We start from the raw sequence: 21,130 nt of genomic DNA on the forward strand, positions 1-21,130 counted from the left end.
CATTTCGCTTGTTATCTTCTGACATTAAAGTATAATTAAAATCTAAGAATTCCTGTTCCAACTGTAACCTGCATCTTGCTTCCTCTGTCACAGGTATGCTATTGTTATCTAGTGGTAATGACATTCTTTTGGTCGAGTAAACAAGTCCGTCGTCTTTGAGTTCATTTTTTACTATTTTACACGGCTTCTTTATAACAGAATGAGTACATGTATATGATTCCTTTTTATGAAAACTTACAAGTCGACAAGGTGACAATAATTGCTTTTTTTCTAATTTAGTCCAATCTAAACCTCGGAACCAGGGATGTGACTTAAACTTTTCAAATTCGTTTGTATGACATCCCAATCTATGATAGGGTGATTTGTCCAGCAACTAATACAAAAGCGTTATTGTTATTATTCTATTTCTTCAATACAATGTTCTTACACCAGTGATTATATCAATACAGTCCATGGATACAGTATCATACACATTTGGCGGAAATACAAGTGGATCATTTAAAATCGAGTTGATCAGCATTTCTTTAGATTGTGCTTCAAATGGACGCTAAGCAGATTACATGAGACATGCATATTTTTTTTTAATATGGACTTTGTTTACCGTGCCAAACACTAATTCAAAAGCAATCACACCCAAGCTCCACCAATCGACAGAGGTGGTATATCCTTTCTTGGCCAGTATCTCTGGTGCCATATAAGCAATCGTACCCGATCTGGACCAAACAAGTGGCTGCTGAGGTGAAAATTGAACGGCAATATTGAAATCAGAAAGATGAGCATAGTTTTGCTGATCGAGCAAAATGTTTTCTGGCTTGATGTCGCGATGTGCGATACGTTTGAGATGAAGGTAGTTGAGTGACAGAGCGATACATGCTACATAATGACGCACTTGTAACTCTGGCAGAGTAGATTGTTGTTGGAGTTGAAAGCGCAAGTCACCACCCAACATGGGATCGAGTGCAAGGAAAAGCGTATCGTCGTCTTGGAAAGCATATCGCAAGTTGGTAATCAGTGGATAATGAACACGTTCCAATATGGTTCTTTCTGTAATAATATTACTGATAGCCTTTTGTTTAATGCAAATTGATTTATCCATGTATTTTAGCGCGAATTGTTTCTTTGTTTTCTTATGTTGTACTATCCTCACTTTACCGAATGTACCTTGACCGATCAATTTTAACAAGTGAAAATGACTCAAGTTGGTCTCTAGTACTTGAATGTAAATATGAAATGCCTTGTAAATTGTTTATATGTATTACCATTTGTAAAATCAATATCTTCATCATTTCTTTCTTTACAACAACATACTCCCATTATTAATAAATACACACACTCACACACAAAATATATACAAATTTTTTTATAAAAAAAAAAAGAAAAAAGAAAAAAAGAAAAAAAAAAGATTCTTTATAGTCAAGTGTAACCCGCACTGATGTCGTTTCACTTCAATATCATCACATGCCCTCTGAGTGTCAATCATTGTCTGTGACGCTAGATGGGATTTTCAGGTATTTGCTGTGAAAATTTTTTTGGGCTAAAGATCGACTTTATAGATCAGACGGCCCAAGATTACAGATTGAATAATCCATACATCCTGTCTTCTCTCTTGTTCTACTGGTATTTAAGCACAACTATATGACCAAAGACTCAAAAGATATTACATTCAGTTCCTGACTCGGAACTGAGCCCGATTCAAATGTCTTTTTCGCTTAATACCCTCTTCCCGCCTTGTCCGACTCTGGTGACTAAATCCAAACATCTTCCTCTCAAACACAGTCAGCCCCGCTTCCGCATTCAGTTCAATTCTTATGAGGCTTTGAAAGATATAAATTAACTTTACAGTCTTTCTTTATCAAGCTGTCATAATTTATATTTTTGGTTGTCGTATCTGAAGATTTTAATTGTCGTATTTTTCTAAATTAAAGACTGAAAGGGTAGAATAGTATGTGAATAAGGTGCACAATTAATGTAAATCAATGAGGTGGCTGTTCTGGTAAAAAGCATAATGTTGTAGAACAGTAACTGATTGTAGTTGACATTAATAAATATAAGTCTTAATACAAGATCATAATTAAAATAAAATATAAGTTTATTTAAATAAGATCATACAATCAATTCCAATTAAACATGTTCTTTTAGAATATGTATTATATTCATGAGAGCTCTTTGATAAGAAGAAGTATCAACTAAAATAACCAAATCCAATCCAATGTCAGAAATATTGCTAATCTTTCACATAATTGAAATAACGCGTAAGATAACGTTATTCAAATCAGTGAGGAATTCCCAGAATAAAAGATAATCTATGACAGACATACAAAAGAACAAATGAAAAGTTTTCATAATCATAATTAGAGATAACACTTGCTAAAGTACCTGAAGATTAGAAGAATGCTTACAATAGAAGATATCAAGCCACTCACTCAATAAGATATAAATACCTGACTTCAATTAGAATAATTTTTACTTTAACTTAAACTGAAATAAAGATCAGTCTCAAAAAGTACTCAAACTGTTTCTTGATCTTTGTTTTTACCTTTTCTTTTCCTACCTAAACCATTATACAACAAGGCGAAGCACTACTACATATCAGGTACTTACAGAGGGACTTGGCGCAGAGTTTACATCTACATCATCAAAACTGGGAAGCAAATTATACGTTGTCAATAAACAGTATCAAAGAGTTGAATTGGTGGAACAAGTGGACCAACTTCAAAAATGGCTTACCGATTCACAAACACTACTTGAAACCTTCAATTACAATTCACACGGATGCATCCGATTTAGGATGGGGGAGTAGCTTCACCACTAATACAGGCATCAGGGAGATGGACGGCGGAAGAGCTAGCACACTCTATCAATGTGAGAGAGTCGAAAACAATTCTATTTTCACTACAACTTCATGCACTGTACCTGAAGAAGGGATCAGTCATCAAGATATTCACCGACAACATGACAACGTTGAAATACACGACCAAATCAGGAGGAACTTCGTCCATTCACCTCCAATCAATCACAGTAGATATACAGGAGATATGCAACCAACACCAATTTCAGGTATTATACCAACACATACCAGGAATTCAAAACATTCAGGCCGATGCATTGAGCCGACAAAACCAGCAATCACCCTTGTACGATGCAACGCTTCCAAAGACAATATTCAACACGATAAACAGACATTAGGGTCCACTGAAGATAGATGCCTTCGCTTCCAGAACAAACAATCAACTAGCAAAGTACTGGAGCTTACAACCAGACCCAACAGCAACAGCAACGGATGCACTGTCGCAGAGATGGTTGAAGAAAGGTATGTATCTGTTTCCCCCTGGAAGTTGATTCCTCAAGTCATACAGCAATTACTGAAGCAAAGGATACAACACGCAGTATTAATCACACCGAATTGGCCCACTCAACATTGGTACCCGCTGATCACTCAACTACATCAAATACAGCAACCTCAACAGTTTCGACTCAAGGGATGGTCGATGACCGCTTGGCTGTTATCCGCCAAAAAAGGAAAAAAGAGGGAATAGATGCAGACGCTTCCGATTTCTTGGAAAAATCTGTACGCACAAACACAGCAAGAGTATATAATGGAGGATGGAAAAAATGGATAATATGGTGTAAAGCCCAAACACCTATGATTGAACCAACAAAATATGATGTACAACAAGTTTTTCGATTCTTAATGGAATACAAATATCTTTCATCCAACCATCTAAATGGAATACGATCAGCTATAGCCTCCACATTTAAAACACTACATTCAGAAGAAATACCACTTGCAAACCAACCCCTTATCATGGAATTTTTTAAAGCGAAAAGACATCAAGAAATTCAGATACCAACTAAGAATCAATTGGTCACTTGGGATATCAATATTTTGATTGATTATATTAAAAACAAATTGCAGAACACCCAAAGCCTATATATGATTTGCAGATCAAGACTCTTCTACTTCTATGCATGAGCACTATGGGGAGGCCAAGGAGCGATATCGGCCGTATCCATCATCGGGATATACAGCTTGAATTTTACGAAAACAAGGTAGTAGCTGCAACTATTATTTTTCGAGAAGCCAAAGAAACAAATGTAAAATCATCTCAACTTGGATTAATCGAAGAAGACTTATGTCCAGTTCGAACACTAGCCTGGTTTATGTCAGTATCGAATCATTTAAGACAACAACTACCAGAGGATCACACTTTGTTCTTAGCTTACATCAACGACCACAGCAAGGTCAGCTCCGTGCGTTCATCTACAGTCACTGGGTGGATAAAAAACTTCATGGAAGAAGCTGGTATCGACACTTCCAATTATAAACCATACTCAATCAGGTCAGCTTCTAGCATAAAAGCGGTGGGAAAAGGATTATCTATCGAGGCAGTTAAACAACATGCAAATTGGAGCAGGAAAGCCTGCACTTTTGAAGATTACTATTACAAGTCAACAGCACAACAGTCCAATAGCACAAAAACAGTCAACTCAATTTTTTCTATGTCTGAAAATGTGGTAAATTCCACACCATGGTACAGAAGTTGGTTCTGAATCCCCACCCTTAACTACGACACATACAAAAAATTGATAACTTGCTTGACTTTTGAAAGTATGAAGAGGAAAGGCAGTTTAAAGTTTAAATTGGTTTTATATAATTTATTTTATAAATATTACAAATAAGAAAAATAGAAGCGTGGCTCTTGGAGCGTTTACCACATTTTCAGACTTGTCTACTTCAACTACAGGAATCTTTATATTTGTTGGTAGATGAAGAATGTTTTTCCGAAAAAGAGGCTTATCTACCACAATCAAAGTATGAAAAATAACTTAGGGGATTTTTTTTGTTTGGATGAAAATTTTAATATCTTATTTTATTTAATGTCTTATTTTATTCTAAAGTTGAAGGGCGTCTTTATATTTTTCATGCATTATTGTTGCTTCTTCTTCAGTCATATACGTAGATAGTTTTAATAAATCAGAATTAGCATACTTTAGTGTCGAACTAATATCCATGCGGTGTTTAGCGATTTCTTTTTTTCTGTTTACCACAGAGGTGGTCACTGTTTCAGATGAATTGCTGAGAGATATATCTTGACCAGTTACATTGTGAAGGATGGGGGTTGTCGAAGAAGGAAAATGCAACGAGAAATTAGTATGTAATTTCAACAAATACATATGTTTACATGGTTGGCGTCTTTTTTCAAAGTCGTAACAGGTACAAGACATGATCAAATTGTCTTCAGTAGCTTCAATTGAGTAACCAACTGAATCACCTTCGACAAATGAACATACCATATAACTGCACTTACCAGAATTTTCCAATGTAATGGGCCCTGTTATCATATCACTTCTAACCTCCTCATCTACTTCTTCTGCTTCTAACTCACGCAATCTTTGCTGCTTAAAAAAAGGTGACATTGCGCCATTTCCTTGGACCACTCTTTCAGATTCTTGATTGAGGTAACACTCAACGTCGTTAACCAGAACGAAAACAAGTTTATCAAGACACTTGTTTCGTACTCTACCAAGAAACACAGTCTTCAATTGATTGTGCCAAGATTCGATGTAGTTGTTGGTCAGCATATGAGAATACTGACGGTCCTTAAAGGATCTGCTCCAAACCTTCATCTTATTCTCGGTACACTAGCTACAGGTAAAGTAATTCATAAACTTACTTTAATCAGCGTACTCCAGTTCGAACGCAGTAATCATTTGAAGGAACTGGTCCTTGTCTTCCTCATACACAATTTTCTGAAGACAACGCATCATCTCACCACGAAGATTACGGTTTTCACCAGGAGTGTTACCAGGAATAGACACTGAAGCAAGATGCTTATTCCAAGCTTGAGTGGCATGGAAGACACAAAACTGGATCTTTGTGCGATTAGGATTAAATATTCTGGTAATGGCGTTAACCTCGGACTGACAGCAATCGATGGTAAATTGTTCGGGATCAACCAAAAGACCAGAATTTCTCAAATGTTGAAGCCATTCAACAATAGAACCCGTGCTACGATCGTTGGTAACCATATAAGCAACAGGCCATCCTCTACCAATACTATCATCACGGACGATCAATGTGTAGAGAATATCGGACAAATTGTTGGAGATACTGGGAGTAACATCCAAACAGAAAGCCTTCGGATTCTTCATATGAATTTGTTGATATGAAGAGGTAAATCCACATGCAAACAAAGAGGAGTCTTGAGAGTAAGACAACCTCCCAGTAAAACAATGAAAGCCTTCTTCAGGAAGCTTCTGATTCATCCAAATCTTGAAAGACTCCATATGGTTTTTGTAGAAATGATACAGTTCTTTATCGACCTAAGGTAAAAGCGAAACAGTTAATATCAACTATATCAAAAATATATTTGACTAAACATACCTTGTTCATGATGTTCCAGATGTCATGATAGTTTACCTTACGATGAGACTTGCGTCCGAAAGTGTCGGCAGCCTTCAATATATCAATTCTTATCTAACGAGGAGTCTTGGAAGAGGTTCGAAATTGTTGCAGAATCTCGTGCAAACGATCTCTAGGCAAACGAAGGGTTCGAATATCATCCAAAAAGTCGCCAGGAACATGGTTTGTATGGTCTTTTTCGATGACAAATTCGTAGTATTGAGGATAAGCATAGTAGCCTCTAACATGAAGTGTGCACTTGCAATCCACCTTCTTGGACTTTTTTTGGACAGGGCGGTCCTTGGCAACAGACTTGTAAGTTCCTGCACGATGACAGCAATATTGCTGTGAAAAGCAAAGGGAGATGTTTCTGGCTTTAGCTTCTATAGCAGTGAGATCACCCTTCTGCTTATTTGAGTTGAGAATTCTCCAGCCATAAGCACACGCTTCGTTAATCTCGGCCAAGCATTCCTTCCAAGCAGCAGAGTCGACCTTGATGATGACACCTGTAGCCAATTGCATAACACTATCCAAAGATGAAGGCGTTAAAGCTTCGTGAATAGTGGCTAAAGTGTAAATGGTGTTGTTGTTGGATGACATGTTACTAAAAGTATGCTAACGTATATAGCTTTATTGATTTAAGAATAAAAAAAAAAACGCGTTTGAAAGTTTTTTGAAAGTTTATTACCAAAAAAGATTACAAATGAAAACAGTCTCTCACCGGAAAAACATTCTTCATCTACCAACAAATATAAAAATTCTCTAATATATGCATCTGAAGTTGAACAATAGAAATAATAACCAGTCAATTAGCTTTGATCTAATTATTTTTGGGGTTGACAATTGATTAGACTCTCTGGGATGACAAATACAGATCTTATTGTTCTAAATTTGGAAAAGTGTGGATTGGTTTAATCATAGTTTAATCTTTGTGTATCGTTATTATTTTAATACAACTGATATCTTATAGAAAATAACTATGTTTACAACAAGCAGCATAGTCATTATGAACCAATACGGCCAAGATGTTTCGATCAGGATAATATATGTCAAGGATTCAGTTGATATTAATGTCAAGCTCTCGCAAACGGGATCTAACCTGTCCGATTGGACTCTAGCTTTCGTAGGAACGTAAATATATTGGAATCCTTGGTTGTCTGATGGTGGCTGAAGAAAGTGTGCAGCAGCCTCTTGGCGCTGTAGGCGTCTTTGGTCACGAGTTGCAATTAGATTGTCCTTAATACGTTGTATCTTAGCAGGTTCGTGCCAGGGAGCGGATTCAATGTTACTCATTTGGGTCATAGCTTCGGGGTTTCGGCGAGGAGGCTGCTGATTTAAACTGGGAAAGGGATCCGCAGTTTGATTTTGTTGTAAGAGTTGTTGCTGGAGTTTATCAGTTTGAGAGCGAAGGCTATTAATTTCTGCTCTTGCCTGTTGAAGTTCTTGTGTCAAGCGTTGGATTGTATCAAGGAGAGTTTGGAAGTCGTTTTGACTGCTGCGAGTTGTTGGTGTGTGCGTATTGTTATTTTCTTGGAAAGATCTAGTTTCTTCTATGTCTGTCGGTGCCTAAATTTGCGATTGTTCTTGACATAAGTCGTGAATAATATGCTTCATTGATGCTGCCTGAAAGCATTTGCCACAGCTAACGCAGTGGAACAAGAAGTGTGGTGGATCTGACTTGGTTGAACCATGTCGTCGGAAGTGACCTTGTTGATTACAGTTTGGGCATATTAAGCGTTTACGCTCTTTACTAAAAGTTGAGACAAGAGAATCAACGACCTCTGTAGACAAAGAATGGTTAGCTGATCCCTGAAGACTATTGGAGTCTATAGGCATTGGTTGATGATAATAAATGTCGAAATGAATTTGTAGCTGTTGTTGTTTTGTAGCGTAAAAAATCTAACACGAGTGTTGAATTGTTTTCCAAATATAGTAAAAGTTTAGGAAAGCGGGAAAAGCCGCAAAATAAAAAAAGTCATCCGCAAATTTACAGTCAAAAACCAATACGTCATACATATCGTGAAAAGTAAAAGTATTTTTTTTTACTTAACCCTAGACTATTGGGTCAACGCTTTCTTATAGTATATATCATACAAATAGCTATACAATATAAAATACTGCCTTCAAAAATATGTTTTTATAAGCTGGTAAATATACTAAATCTATTGCTCCATTTTTTATTTAAAAAAACTAACATATTTTTCCACCCTTGGTACATCCTTCAATTGTTTATTCCATTAACACCATCATTATATTATACATTGGCTATTCCAGACATGGCGGTCTGAGGTTTACTTCTTTATGGAGTAATCTTAGTAGAGGACAGGAGCGGTCTTCTATTGTTGGGTGATACCTCATTTAAGATCACTTTACTATGATAGCAAACTTTGTGTATATGATTAATGGAGCAATGGAGCTTGTTAATTGTATGCATGAATGAAATGTGTGGTTGTGTATTCATATATACAGTGGCCACCAAAACCGTTCGCACAAAACGTGTTTTTTCCTTTCTGAATCTTTTGTGACCTATTGCGCATACAAGATACCATATCTAATACATATTTCCTAAGAGTACAAACTCTTGGCTTTCTGATGACGTATAAAATGTCACCCTATGCGCACCCTAACTCGTACTACGGAGAATCAAAACTCAAAGGCACATTCGAACGGTTTTGGGGCCTCGCTTGAGGAATTCTTCGATTGCGATAAACGCAGCCACTACACCCTCCAATTCTTCCGGAACTTTCGCTGCTTACTAATTAACCACTGTGCATTATTTTTTTGCTTTTTTTCCTTTGTCATTCGTACATTCTCATTTCGACATCTCGACATCTACCAAGTAATTACCCCAACATGCAACCATTAACAGAAGATCGCAAGAACACTATCGAGTTTTACCTTCGTCAAGGCTTTTCTTATCATAAAATTTCAAAGTTAGTCAAAGTATCATCCTCTACTGTTCATAAAATTCGTTTGGAGTTAGGCTTGTCTGCTCGAATTGACAAAGGTGGTAGGCCAAAAGCGCTCACTAAGCGGGAGCAGCAGAATCTCGTTCGTGCTGTAACAGTAGATGGTCTCGAAAATGCTGTACAAGCACAGCAGTCGTTAGAGCAGAACTTGGGCAAGTCAGTTTCTGTAAATACTGTACGTAGAGCGCTAAGAGATGCTGGTTTGGTTTCATTTGTCAGGCCAAAGAAACCTTTAATTAATGAAAGAAATAGAAAGAAGAGGCTCCAATGGGCTCGTCAGCACATTGACTGGACAGTAAACGATTGGATGAACGTCATATGGTCTGACGAAACCAAAATCAACCGTTTTGGGTCCGACGGAAAGTCTTATGCATGGAAAGTGCCAGGCCAACCGCTTAAAAAGCACCATGTTCGTGAGACAGTGAAGCATGGAGGAGGCTCTATAATGGTATGGAGCTGTATTAGCTGGTATGGTCCAGGCTATATTGTGGATGTGGGCAAGAGCATGACTAAGGACGCTTATTTGGAGGTTTTACAAGATGACTTGATGAAGTCTTTGGCCTGGTATATGGGAGAAAGTGGAAAATCTACAAATCAATCTATCTTTATGCAGGACAACGACCCCAAATATACAGCTAAAGTCGTATCAAAATGGCTAAATGAGCAAGAGTTTTACGTAATGAAATGGCCACCACAATCACCGGACTTGAACCCAATTGAAAACATGTGGCAATTACTTAAAAGACGACTGTTTAAAAATTATGACTGCCCTCCATATGGTATACATGAGCTATGGGATCGTATAGGACACACTTGGTACCAAATCACGGCTGAAGAATACCAAAGGTTTATTAAAAGTATGCCCGATCGATGTCGTGCAGTTATTGAGGCTGATGGCTTGTATATTGGATATTAAATAAACTTATTTTGATTTATTTTGCTTTTAAAATATATGGCCCCAAAACCGTTCGAATGTGCCTTTGAGTTTTGATTCTCCGTAGTACGAGTTAGGGTGCGCATAGGGTGACATTTTATACGTCATCAGAAAGCCAAGAGTTTGTACTCTTAGGAAATATGTATTAGATATGGTATCTTGTATGCGCAATAGGTCACAAAAGATTCAGAAAGGAAAAAATACGTTTTGTGCGAACGGTTTTGGTAGCCACTGTATAAGCATTAGTATTTATTAGGGCAAAATTCAAGAAGAAGGTTAAGATATTTTTAAATTGTAAAACTCCAACATGGTAATTACTTTCATTGTTTTTTCAAGAGAATGGTGCAGGATTTTATACTGGTGCTTCAACGTATTGAAATAAGCAAGCGATAGTAAGTTCAAACCATTCTAGTAACAGAACTAGTTTTTATTAAAAATGATGTGTTATAGGTAAGACAGTTATAGATACGGATCAAATTCACTTTATTCTATTATCAATGTATTTGTCTTGAGCATATTCACGAAATATTTATTCAACACTCTTTCTACATCCTCCAATGTCGCATTCTGGATGACCAACAGCACATCTCCGTTGTAAGAGGCAGTTATCTCCTTAAAGTTTTTCATAACAAAGATGACATTCCTGTGCTCATCATGGTTTGCTCGTAAACTGCCAAAATATAGATGTCCGCGCTCTTGGTACCGTCAACAGATGCCGCATCGATCTCCATCTCATGATTAGATAGTTGCTTCAGGGCCGTCTTGGCTATTTTCAGATCGATATTCACAAAATTTTGTAAGCATGGATCTTATTTGTAAATAAATTTGATCGTCGCCCAAATTTTGACAGCCTTGCATCTCACTATACACAACACATACGTCTTTTCCTTTGCCGTTGATGTGATGACCCGTGCGAGTGTAGAGTATTATAACCAACCATTCACCCCTGCTAACGAGATTCGAACGTTCAAACCAAAGCCATTACCTGTATTGTCCAAAGACATTAAGAAATTTTTAAACCAATTCAACTTAACGACAAACAATGAAATCAGGCAAAAGTTGTGCGAGATATCAACATTCTCCAATAAATTCAATTACAAGAACCAACATGATAAGGATTGGATTGTATTCACCATCTATTCATTGTTACGTCAATACGAATCAGGCTTAGAGAACCAACCATAGCTGTTAGATGTCATTAAGATCATCCGAAAAAAAAAAATACATATACCAAACAATTTTATCTGAAGACAATAAGACGGAAACTGAAATCTTTATTACAACTAAAAGTATAATAAACAACGGAAGAAATAGTTTATACAAATCGAATTAATAACACATGCTTTACTATAAAACTGTTAAACCTTCATATTGTTGTCGCTTTTAATTGAATGCCTCACTTTAAAAAAGTAGACCCATTTTCAAACAGGTGCCCTGCTTTCAACTAAGCGCCCCATTTTCAAAGAAGTGTCCCAAATTTCCTTGGTTGTCCCACTTTCAACATTAGGTTTTTTTTTTTTTTTTTTTTTTTTTTTTTTTTTTTATGGATGAAAATTTTAATGTTTATTAAAACTCATCAAAGAGTATAAGGGTTAAGAGCGATACAAGTGCATTAAACAGGTAAAATATTTATTTTTACATACAAATGAAGGCAATGTAGGAGAGAATTAATGATATGGATAGTAGAAACAATTACTACGTGTTCTGTCAGTAGTTTTTTCCGTTATGGCTTTAATTACTTTAGGCTTCAAATAGTAGCCAAATTCACTGAGCACGTCAGCCGTATTATTTTCATAACAGCAGCGATAAATGGTGTCCACTACATTGTAGAGGCGGTCAAGGTAGGGTATCATTTGTGGCAATTCATCAAGAGATAAAGGAAGCCGGATGCTATCCAATTCTACCACGATTAAGTCATCACCTCTTACTTGGCTAAGATGAAGTTGGATGTAGTGCCTAAGAAATAAAAGCTTAGTAGACCCAAGTAAGTCTTGATGATCGTAGACTTACCCACAGCCATAATTTGGAACATATGTTTTGCCTTATATACTGCTGAACCCGTTTTTGAGAACACACACAAGCGGTGGAAATCGATATTAACCTTTCTATGATTTTTGGCATATGTAATTGGCTTTACTTCAAAATATCTCACTGCTTTCTTGTCATTTTCCACGATACCATCAGGGCGGTTTTGGTTACTGTCGTTGTTGGTGTCATCGAAACAGTTAGCATTTGACCATTTGAAGATTAATTCATCGTCATCATAATCAAATAATTTTTGAAAGGCAGTTTGTAAGAACCTGGTACAAAGTTCAAACTCTTTGATTTCTTTTTTTTTTGGTTAACTATGGGTAATGTCTCTACCATTGATTTGATACATAGCAAAAGTCTAATGACCACTGTATCCGTAATATCCATTCATGACTTTATCTTTTAATCTACCTCCAGCATATACATCTCACAACCTATCTACTGAGATCCAAAGACCACATTGGAATCTGAAGAAGCTCAAAAAATTGGATTGCAGCGGCAGGTATGAGTCTGCTTTCAAAAATGGCACTACTAGTCTTGTGGCTCAATCGGATGATGACACTGATGAAACTACGTTGATGGATATGGATGCTGCCAGTACTTATATTGAACGATACTCATCTGCACTATGCCAAGCGATCTACGACTCACTTGATGAAATATGCGGGAAAAAGGACACTACTGCTGACGGGTTTTTAAAACAATTCTGGACTACTGAAATGACCTCAGCTTTCAAGCGTAAACAATTTTATTTTAAAAGTGGAGAAAGGCGAATGGATTGAACTGTCTTAAATATTGGTTAAAACACCAAGAAACAGGTGCATTATTACAACGTTTGATTCAGCAACGGCGTAGGGAGACGTGGAAACAATTTTGTAGCAAAATGGCGACTGGTGAATACACAAAAGCAATTGCCCACTTTAGTAGGATTCGTAAAAACAGGACAATTAAGCCCTCCTTCTCACCTGAACCAGGCATCAATCGTGCTCCAGCTGACGTTATGGCCGACCATCTCAAAGGCATTTTTGCCGGACACCTTCTCACCTTAACACCTGATCTGGATTCATCTCCTACTTTAACTAGCAGCCCTCCGTTTGATTTAGATCTATGCCCCTTCTCTTCTGATCAGATTTATGAGACTCTAAAACAACTGCCTCGTAAAAAAGCTCCTGGTATTGATCACATACAGACGGAAATGTTATTGCCTCTACTTCCTACATTGGTCCCACAGCTTCTACATCTCTTTCGTGTCTGCTGGCAATGGTCCTACACTCCCCTCTCATGGCGAGTTGCATAGGTGGTACCGATACACAAGAAAGGCTCTAAAACTGACCCGGGAAACTTCAGATCGATTAGCTTGACATCCACTTTCCGTAAATTGTTTGAAAAATGTTTATATCCAAGTCTTCTAGAACAAAGCCCTACTCTTGATATTGCACAGGGTGGATTCCGTGAATCTCGCAGCTCTCTAGATGAAGTCCAATGTCTCATAGAAATTTGCTCTATTCTTAGGCGTAACCATAACTCCTTCCCTACACTGGCCTTCTTGGATATCAAATCAGCTTATGATACGGTTGATCGTTCCTACGTTTGGCGTGAGTTACAATCCCATCTTTGTCCTGCTTTACTAGGTATTCTCAAAAACCTCTTTGACCATGTCCAAATAGAAATTCTACTTGATAATCGTGTATCTTATCGCTTTCTCTCCAGTTACTGGTGTACTTCAAGGTTCCATCCTTTCGCCTTTCTTGTACTCTCTATACATTAATCGACTTCCATCTATCTTAAGACAACCACTTTTACTTGATAACTCATTCTCTGGTGACATTGTGTCCGACCTGACTCCAGCTATCAATTGTCTACTCTATGCAGACGATGTTGTCCTTATTGCCAACCCTGAGAACCTCACTTCTTTACTGCACAAATGTGAAGATCATAGTTACTCCTTAGGTTATCGATGGAACCCGTTAAAATGTGTCATAGTTGCTCCTACTAGTGATGTTAAAACTTATCAATTATATGGTACTACTATCCCCAAAGAATCCTCTTTCTCATACCTGGGTATACCTATCAAACCTGGTGGACTACTAGACTATCCTGCTATGATCCAACACAATATCAATAAGGCATCTCTCACAATGAACCAACTTGCTGCTATTGGTCTCAATTCTAAAGGTTTTCCACCTTTATTAGCATGTCGTTTTTACAGCCAAATGGTCCGTGCTCAATTAGATTATGGTCTTGCGATTAGTCCTCTCACAACTAAATTTATTCATCAACTTGATACTTTCCAAAACCAATGTATTAGGCGTATCTTCGGCGGTCATTCTAGGTCTTCAGTTCAAGTCATGCTTCATCTGGTCAATCTCCCATCAATGCGAACTCGTATTGCTGCCCTTCAAGCCCAGTATCTTTTTCGTAGTACTCATTTACCTGATGATACTCTTCTTGCTCATCTGCTGCCACATATTCAATCTTCAACTAGCCGCTCTCACTGGTACAAACTGGCTAATACTCTAATGTGGAAATCTCTCTGTGGACCAATCCTTGATACTTTAGATAAAAAGAAGTTTCTCTCTCTTCGCACCAAATTCTTAGCTGATCAATTTCAACATCTATATAATAACTCTGATTCCATCCTGTTATCCTCTACTCGTCCTACTATCCAAGTGGATCCTGTCCTTTGGTTACCGATGACTTGTTCTGAACGTAGTCGTGTTCTTCGCTGGCGTCTTGGTTGGCTACCTGGTGGTAAACCTAAGGAATGCATCTTCCATCCTTATCATAACTTGAGTTGTCGACATGCTTTTGACTGTCTACATGTTCATCATCGTCTGTACTTGCCTCGCTCAATTGAAGATCCAATCTCTTTCCTTCTTAATTTGTTACCATTACATAAACCTCGTCCTACTGCTTCTCATAGCTGGTTTACTCTATGGCCCATCCTATGTACGATTCTCCATGAACTGGATTATTATTTTCATGATGAATGCCCTCCTCCTCCTATTGATCCTGGTGTCAAGCTGTTGAATTGGTTACCCAAGTAATAGTGTGAGTCTTTCTGGTACTTGATCTGGTTTGTATTAAATTTTTGTTTCTATTTGCTTTTTCTTTCTTCCTCCTCTTATATTTATTCATATTTCAAATAATTTGCTCTTTTCTTTTTCCTTTTTTTTCTCTTTTTTCCCTTCTTGTCCCCTAAGAAGGTTTTTATTCTCTTACATTCATAACTGGCTCGGGCAACATTGCACACTTCGTTGCTACATGCTCATTGCCATAAAATTTTAAAAAAATGCAAAAAAATAATAAAACCCAGAATTTAATAGTATCCGTAATATCATGCAAAAAAAAAAAAATAGTATCCGTAATATCGTTTATTATTGCTAAGATTTTGCTCTCAGCACTTAACCGAGTCAGTAAGCCACAACTGATATCATTGACGATTGTAATTATGGCCATCTTGATATCTAACGGAAACTTATGATTTGATTCATTGAAACCAAAAGAATCATACATATTTTTGCGAATGGTCTTGATTGGATCTACAAAATAATTTTGTATTTCAGGACACCAGTTTGAATTTTTTCCAATAAACAAGATATTGGACAACGCAAGTAGATGTTGTAAATGGGTTTCGTATGTGAGGAGGGAGACGTCCAAAGAATTATAAACATCACGCTTAAACTTTGACAGAGAATTTGAAAAACTAAGGTCGTTAGAGTTGTCATCAATAGGTATAATGTTTTCAATCATAATTGCTTTGGCATCAGCTAAACTGATCGATTCAATGCTTTCTTCTGTAGTGGTAATGTTCGTAGTATCAGTTTGTTGAGTAGTAGTACTATCGGTGTTGTCTTGGTCCACTTGCTTTCTTTGTATCCAAAAGTCCTTTGCCTCGCGGCTCTTGCGCCATTGGTCATAATCTTCTAGTACCTTTTTTCTCTTGGCTTCGTCTTCTATGCACTTTACAACTTCTAAGGAGCGTATATGGGCTCTTCTTTTATCATAAGTCTTGAAGAAATTGAAGAAACTAATGTGTAAGATATTGCTATTATTGCTATGCAACCAATTAACTTCACTGGGGAGTCTTTTAGTTGGCGATTTCTTTGGCATTGTGAGAGCAAAATGAAGAAAAAAAAATACTGATGTAACAGAAAGTATGTAGTATCAACCCACTTTTTCAGTAGTCACATCAAATTGGGTGCAGGTGCTCTGAAAATTGGAAAACATCAAAAAGAAGAAATCAAAAATCACTGTAAAAGGACAGTAAATCAAAAACTCATATTTTTTGGATATGGTCCATGCTTCATTTGTTTTCTTCATTTTTCATTATCATATTGAGCATGGCCCCTACGATTACTAGTGAACAAGCAATATACACATTATTTTGTAAAGACTTCAATGACGCCAATGAAGCAAGGTCTCTGAAAGGAAACAACAGCTTAAAATTCATTGATGTTTGTCATGAGAAACACCCTCTTTCAGCCTATGCTAATACTCTTTTGATCAAACCACTCTCAATCCTATAGATTCCGCACATATACCTCATCAACTGGTAGCATTAGCTCAAACCACATCGATTGATACCCATAAACAATTTAGATAGTCCCTATGCATCCATAGTCTTTTATGTTGGTAGTTTTTAATAAAAAAATCATAATGATCCTGTGTTTACTTTGACTTACTATAATAAGTCTTTTTACAATCAAATGCTTTCAGAATACCAGAGTTCTCAAGTACATTATTTACATCATAGTATTTCATAGGATTGCCTAATGGAAAAAAAATCTATAAAAGACCTTCTTTAGTTGCCATATTCTCTAAAAACATACGACATTCTTTTAATTTGTTTGACGAAAATAAACAGCTTAGTTGAACTGGCTGAAAGATTTGCAAAATTTATTACTATTAAAAAAACTATATATGCTACCCAAACAAGGTTGATAAGGTCTAATACGAGATACTATATAGTTACATTAGCATATCTATATCCATTTAAGTCCTAATCTGCAGTGTTTTGTATTTACTTTATATATTTCCTTCAGCATTGTTCATTTACAACATATAACAATTCTTCCAGTTGTTGCTATTTCTAAGTGTTTTTTTATTCAAATCCAACTGTTGTAAACAACACCCTTCTAGTAGAGCACCTTTTTGAGAAGGGCAATATGTTTTTTCTCCAAATTATTCAGTATATTTTCAAATTGATGATACTATATCTTTGGTACTGACCTGCTCCTACACATAAACATCTTTATTCAATGGATCAGATGGTACAAATTTTTCTTTTTAAAGCTGAATAAGCTCAGTATCCGAAATCATTTTAATGATATTGATATAGATTAGATAACATGTAGCAGTAAATGTCTTTCAAACTAACAAACCCCTTGTCGCTTTTGTATTTCTTTTGACATCGTATATCATTTAGATGTGTTTTTATGGTAAAGAAAGGATTAGAATATATTCTGACTAAAGGAAGTAGAGTTGGTTGAAAGAGGACGTCTCTCATGACAAACATCAATGAATTTTAAGCTGTTGTTTCCTTTCAGAGACCTTGCTGCAAAATATAAAAACAGACCGCGTCCAGTGATGAGCGAACTGTATCCGGAGTCTGTGATAACGATAAAAGCAAGAATAAAGTTAAAAGGTTATAATAAAAATGAATTACTCTTTATTGACGTAAGAGTTTTTATACTTTTCAAGTTTACTGTAAGGTTGCAGTTGACGAGAGTCTTGATAGTTAATCTGGATAAGATGAAGTTGGAATGTGGTGTGCTTTTTTACTACTGAAACCTTTGTATAAGGAGGCAATACTATATTTTTCAATTTAGGTTAGTTTGGTTTGAAGGTGTCCTTTCTTGCAAAAGCTTGGATTATTCTATCTAAAGTATGCGTATAAATGCATTATAGTTTATGCAATGCAATACATAATTCTCACTTATTTCATTTTGATATGTATGCTATAATTCTTATTCTTGGTTTTATAACATCTATACTTTTAAATATATATTGACTTATTAACAGAAGTGATTGATCAACATGTATTATTATGTTTCAGTAGACTTATGCTTTTCAATCATGAAGCTCTCCTAACACTGCCTGTGTTACTCTAATTTGCAATAAAACTCTACTGCTTCATAGTAAATGGTCACTAAGTCACTAACTTTACCAAAAAACCGCATTATTCATTGTATTCCAAACAAGGTGATGATAGTAATCTGTTTCTATTATGTGATTTCCAAGCTTATCATGGTTTTAGTTGTTCAATTAAGAGATTGCAAAAACAATAAAGCCAATCGTTATTTATCATAAACTACTGAATGTATTTAGTGTAATTTTCAAATAGACCAGCTTTTTCTCAACTTCATCTATATGAAAAATTGGGGATGAACATATTTTTTGACCTTTTTATACCGTGTTTTTAATTATGTGCTTATTGAAACTTGCTTGTCTCAGTGATTTGCACATGCACCGTTGTATAGAGTGCGTGGTAAATGATTTATGAAAGCTCTTTTGAGTGATGTCTTTGTCTAATAGGACATTGACAGGATCAGTAGAAAGCCTTTCAAAATGAACTGCAACGACACAGAAGTTTTGTTGCAAATGTAAGTACTTTGAATGTCATCTGTTCATTTCATAAACCATGTTTTCGCTTGCTTTATTCTATTTTTCACGAAAAAATCATACATACAATTTATTTACGAGATATTTTATTATGTAATAATTTCAAATACCAAATATAACAGAAGGATATCAAAGAACAAATGCTCTTGCTCTTTTATGCTTCGTACGCCTTTTTGAATTGTATCTATTCAACTATAAAAAATACTTGACCTTTTTATTATGTACATTTAATTTGGTAACCGCACTGATCTGGTTTCAATATTGTCACATGTTATCTGAGTATCAATCATTGTCTGTGACGCTGAATGTGATTTCTCTCTGTTTGTATTAATTACATATGAAAAATCCAATTTTTTTTCTTCTTCTTCTTTATTATTATTACTATTATTTCAACATGACTTTTCAAGGTAAAATAAAGAAATACAAATACTTTTACTTTATTTCTTATGTAAATTTATAGTAATGCCTTGGATGATAGCCTTACTTCCAGTTTCTTTAGTCTTATTACGTCAATTCAGCTCTTTTTATTATCGCACGCTTATGACAACTCTTTCCATGATCGTCATGGCAACCTATGGTATGATCGCTGCCTTGATTTTCCCTCTTATTGGATGCACGCATTATATTCATTTTTCGGTGGCCAGAGGTTATTATTATTTGGGTTTATTGTTTTGCGGTATTCAAGTTGTACCTGAAGGTATCGAACATTTAAATGTGCAGGGCCCTGCAATTCTTGTTTGTAATCATCAGTCCAGTTTGGATATTATGTTGATGGGTAAAGTATATCCAAAGAATACAACTATCATTGCTAAAAAGGAATTGAAATATTATCCTTTCTTGGGTTGGTTCAGTAAGTGATACACCAAAAAATGGGGAAGCAAAAAAAAAAAAAAAAAAAAAAAAAAGCTGAAATTTTTTACATAGTGCAATTGTCTCGTGTTATCTTTTTGGATCGTAAGAATAGAGAAAATGCTATAAAAGAGGCTCGTAAAGCAGCTGAAGATATTCATAAAAAGAATGTAAGTTTTCACTCATCTTGTACACATCTCATTTTATATTTGTATAGGTTAATGTTTGGGTATTTCCTGAAGGCACCCGTGGCCATGAATCCGAAATTAACCTTTTACCATTCAAAAAAGGACCGTTCTATATGGCAGTTCAAGCCAAAGTACCTATTATTCCTGTTGTGATTGCCAATTATTCTCACTTGTATAGTGCTAAAGAAAAGAAATATCAACCTGGTGTTGTTCGTTGTAAAAGTAAAGTATAACACAAATCACATTTTTTATACTCATTATTTTTATATAGTCTTACCACCTATTTCAACTGAAACTATTCAAGAAGAATCTGCCGGTATTGAAAAATTAGCAACAGATTGCCGTCAACAAATGCTTGATGTACTCAAGGATATCACACCTATTGAAACTGTGAAAAAAACACAATAAAAAAATGCGTGTACATGTAATAGATTCCCTTTTTTATAATAAACATTTTTTATTATATAATCCTACACATACACATACACATACACATACACGCGTGCATTTGTAATTTTTTTTTTTGGTTTGCTGTAAGGTATATATATAAAGTGGTAATAGTAAAGTAAATTCGTCCATATATTTATCCTTAAAGTTGAATTTGACGACGAGAATTATATTTATGTACCAATACCTATGATTATATCATATAAACATAACGCTGTTTTCCTGCTAGTATCTATATTATACCTGGCAGCCACAAAAACCAAGGAAACAAGCGTAAACAATAGCAGCAGTAAAGCAAGATTCAGCTGTAGCAATTGGGTTATCAGGATCTGATACAAACTCTGTCAAGACTTCTACTTTGGATTTAAAAGCAGTGCCGAGAACAACCTATAATGAGAAAGTTAAACAAATCTTTTAAATGGTGTATAATGTAATCTTTTTACAAGGAAGATAATGCCACAAAAAGATAGCATACTGCAGCAAGTAGCAGCACCAGGTCCAACAAAAGTCTTCATAATGAGCACAGGAAAAAAAGAGAAAAAAAAATATGAAACTCGTAATATAATGTTCCATCTCCCCCTTTTGCCACTTTATTCGGAAATTGAAGTTCAAATCTTGCAGCTATAATCTTTTTATCAACAACTAATAGAAAAAAAAAGTACTCAAGTTTAACATTTTAAAAATA

The 21,130-nt window shown here is 35.9% G+C and overlaps 10 protein-coding genes across 10 annotated transcripts; 4 read left to right on the plus strand and 6 right to left on the minus strand.

The window, feature by feature from the left end:
- Positions 1 to 409: 409 nt before the first annotated feature.
- On the minus strand, positions 410 to 1,096 carry RO3G_01647 (uncharacterized protein; the record flags this gene model as incomplete). The annotated part of the gene is made up of 2 exons (XM_067656238.1): positions 410 to 547; positions 602 to 1,096. The coding sequence occupies 2 exons, from the start codon at positions 1,094 to 1,096 to the stop codon at positions 410 to 412; spliced, it is 633 nt and encodes a 210-aa protein (XP_067512339.1).
- Positions 1,097 to 1,976: 880 nt separating this feature from the next.
- Positions 1,977 to 3,536, plus strand: RO3G_01648 (uncharacterized protein; the record flags this gene model as incomplete). Its single annotated transcript, XM_067656239.1, has 2 exons — positions 1,977 to 1,993; positions 2,675 to 3,536. The coding sequence occupies 2 exons, from the start codon at positions 1,977 to 1,979 to the stop codon at positions 3,534 to 3,536; spliced, it is 879 nt and encodes a 292-aa protein (XP_067512340.1).
- Positions 3,537 to 5,676: 2,140 nt separating this feature from the next.
- On the minus strand, positions 5,677 to 6,153 carry RO3G_01649 (uncharacterized protein; the record flags this gene model as incomplete). The annotated part of the gene is made up of 1 exon (XM_067656240.1): positions 5,677 to 6,153. One exon carries the CDS (start codon positions 6,151 to 6,153, stop codon positions 5,677 to 5,679), a length of 477 nt encoding a protein of 158 aa, XP_067512341.1.
- A 325-nt stretch (positions 6,154 to 6,478) lies between these two features.
- On the minus strand, positions 6,479 to 7,003 carry RO3G_01650 (uncharacterized protein; the record flags this gene model as incomplete). The annotated part of the gene is made up of 1 exon (XM_067656241.1): positions 6,479 to 7,003. The coding sequence occupies one exon, from the start codon at positions 7,001 to 7,003 to the stop codon at positions 6,479 to 6,481; it is 525 nt and encodes a 174-aa protein (XP_067512342.1).
- Positions 7,004 to 7,345: 342 nt separating this feature from the next.
- On the minus strand, positions 7,346 to 8,094 carry RO3G_01651 (uncharacterized protein; the record flags this gene model as incomplete). Its single annotated transcript, XM_067656242.1, has 2 exons — positions 7,346 to 7,969; positions 8,044 to 8,094. The coding sequence occupies 2 exons, from the start codon at positions 8,092 to 8,094 to the stop codon at positions 7,346 to 7,348; spliced, it is 675 nt and encodes a 224-aa protein (XP_067512343.1).
- Positions 8,095 to 9,256: 1,162 nt separating this feature from the next.
- Positions 9,257 to 10,288, plus strand: RO3G_01652 (uncharacterized protein; the record flags this gene model as incomplete). Its single annotated transcript, XM_067656243.1, has 1 exon — positions 9,257 to 10,288. One exon carries the CDS (start codon positions 9,257 to 9,259, stop codon positions 10,286 to 10,288), a length of 1,032 nt encoding a protein of 343 aa, XP_067512344.1.
- A 3,049-nt stretch (positions 10,289 to 13,337) lies between these two features.
- Positions 13,338 to 15,384, plus strand: RO3G_01653 (uncharacterized protein; the record flags this gene model as incomplete). The annotated part of the gene is made up of 3 exons (XM_067656244.1): positions 13,338 to 13,534; positions 13,694 to 13,932; positions 14,048 to 15,384. The coding sequence occupies 3 exons, from the start codon at positions 13,338 to 13,340 to the stop codon at positions 15,382 to 15,384; spliced, it is 1,773 nt and encodes a 590-aa protein (XP_067512345.1).
- A 420-nt stretch (positions 15,385 to 15,804) lies between these two features.
- Positions 15,805 to 16,450, minus strand: RO3G_01654 (uncharacterized protein; the record flags this gene model as incomplete). The annotated part of the gene is made up of 2 exons (XM_067656245.1): positions 15,805 to 15,879; positions 16,010 to 16,450. 2 exons carry the CDS (start codon positions 16,448 to 16,450, stop codon positions 15,805 to 15,807), a joined length of 516 nt encoding a protein of 171 aa, XP_067512346.1.
- Positions 16,451 to 19,355: 2,905 nt separating this feature from the next.
- Positions 19,356 to 20,406, plus strand: RO3G_01655 (uncharacterized protein; the record flags this gene model as incomplete). The annotated part of the gene is made up of 5 exons (XM_067656246.1): positions 19,356 to 19,368; positions 19,461 to 19,811; positions 19,886 to 19,980; positions 20,028 to 20,220; positions 20,270 to 20,406. 5 exons carry the CDS (start codon positions 19,356 to 19,358, stop codon positions 20,404 to 20,406), a joined length of 789 nt encoding a protein of 262 aa, XP_067512347.1.
- Positions 20,407 to 20,587: 181 nt separating this feature from the next.
- On the minus strand, positions 20,588 to 20,960 carry RO3G_01656 (uncharacterized protein; the record flags this gene model as incomplete). Its single annotated transcript, XM_067656247.1, has 3 exons — positions 20,588 to 20,632; positions 20,689 to 20,832; positions 20,889 to 20,960. The coding sequence occupies 3 exons, from the start codon at positions 20,958 to 20,960 to the stop codon at positions 20,588 to 20,590; spliced, it is 261 nt and encodes an 86-aa protein (XP_067512348.1).
- Positions 20,961 to 21,130: the final 170 nt, after the last annotated feature.

Source organism: Rhizopus delemar, genomic scaffold (genome assembly GCF_000149305.1).
Source record: "Rhizopus delemar RA 99-880 supercont3.1 genomic scaffold, whole genome shotgun sequence".
Classification (NCBI taxonomy): domain Eukaryota; kingdom Fungi; phylum Mucoromycota; class Mucoromycetes; order Mucorales; family Rhizopodaceae; genus Rhizopus; species Rhizopus delemar.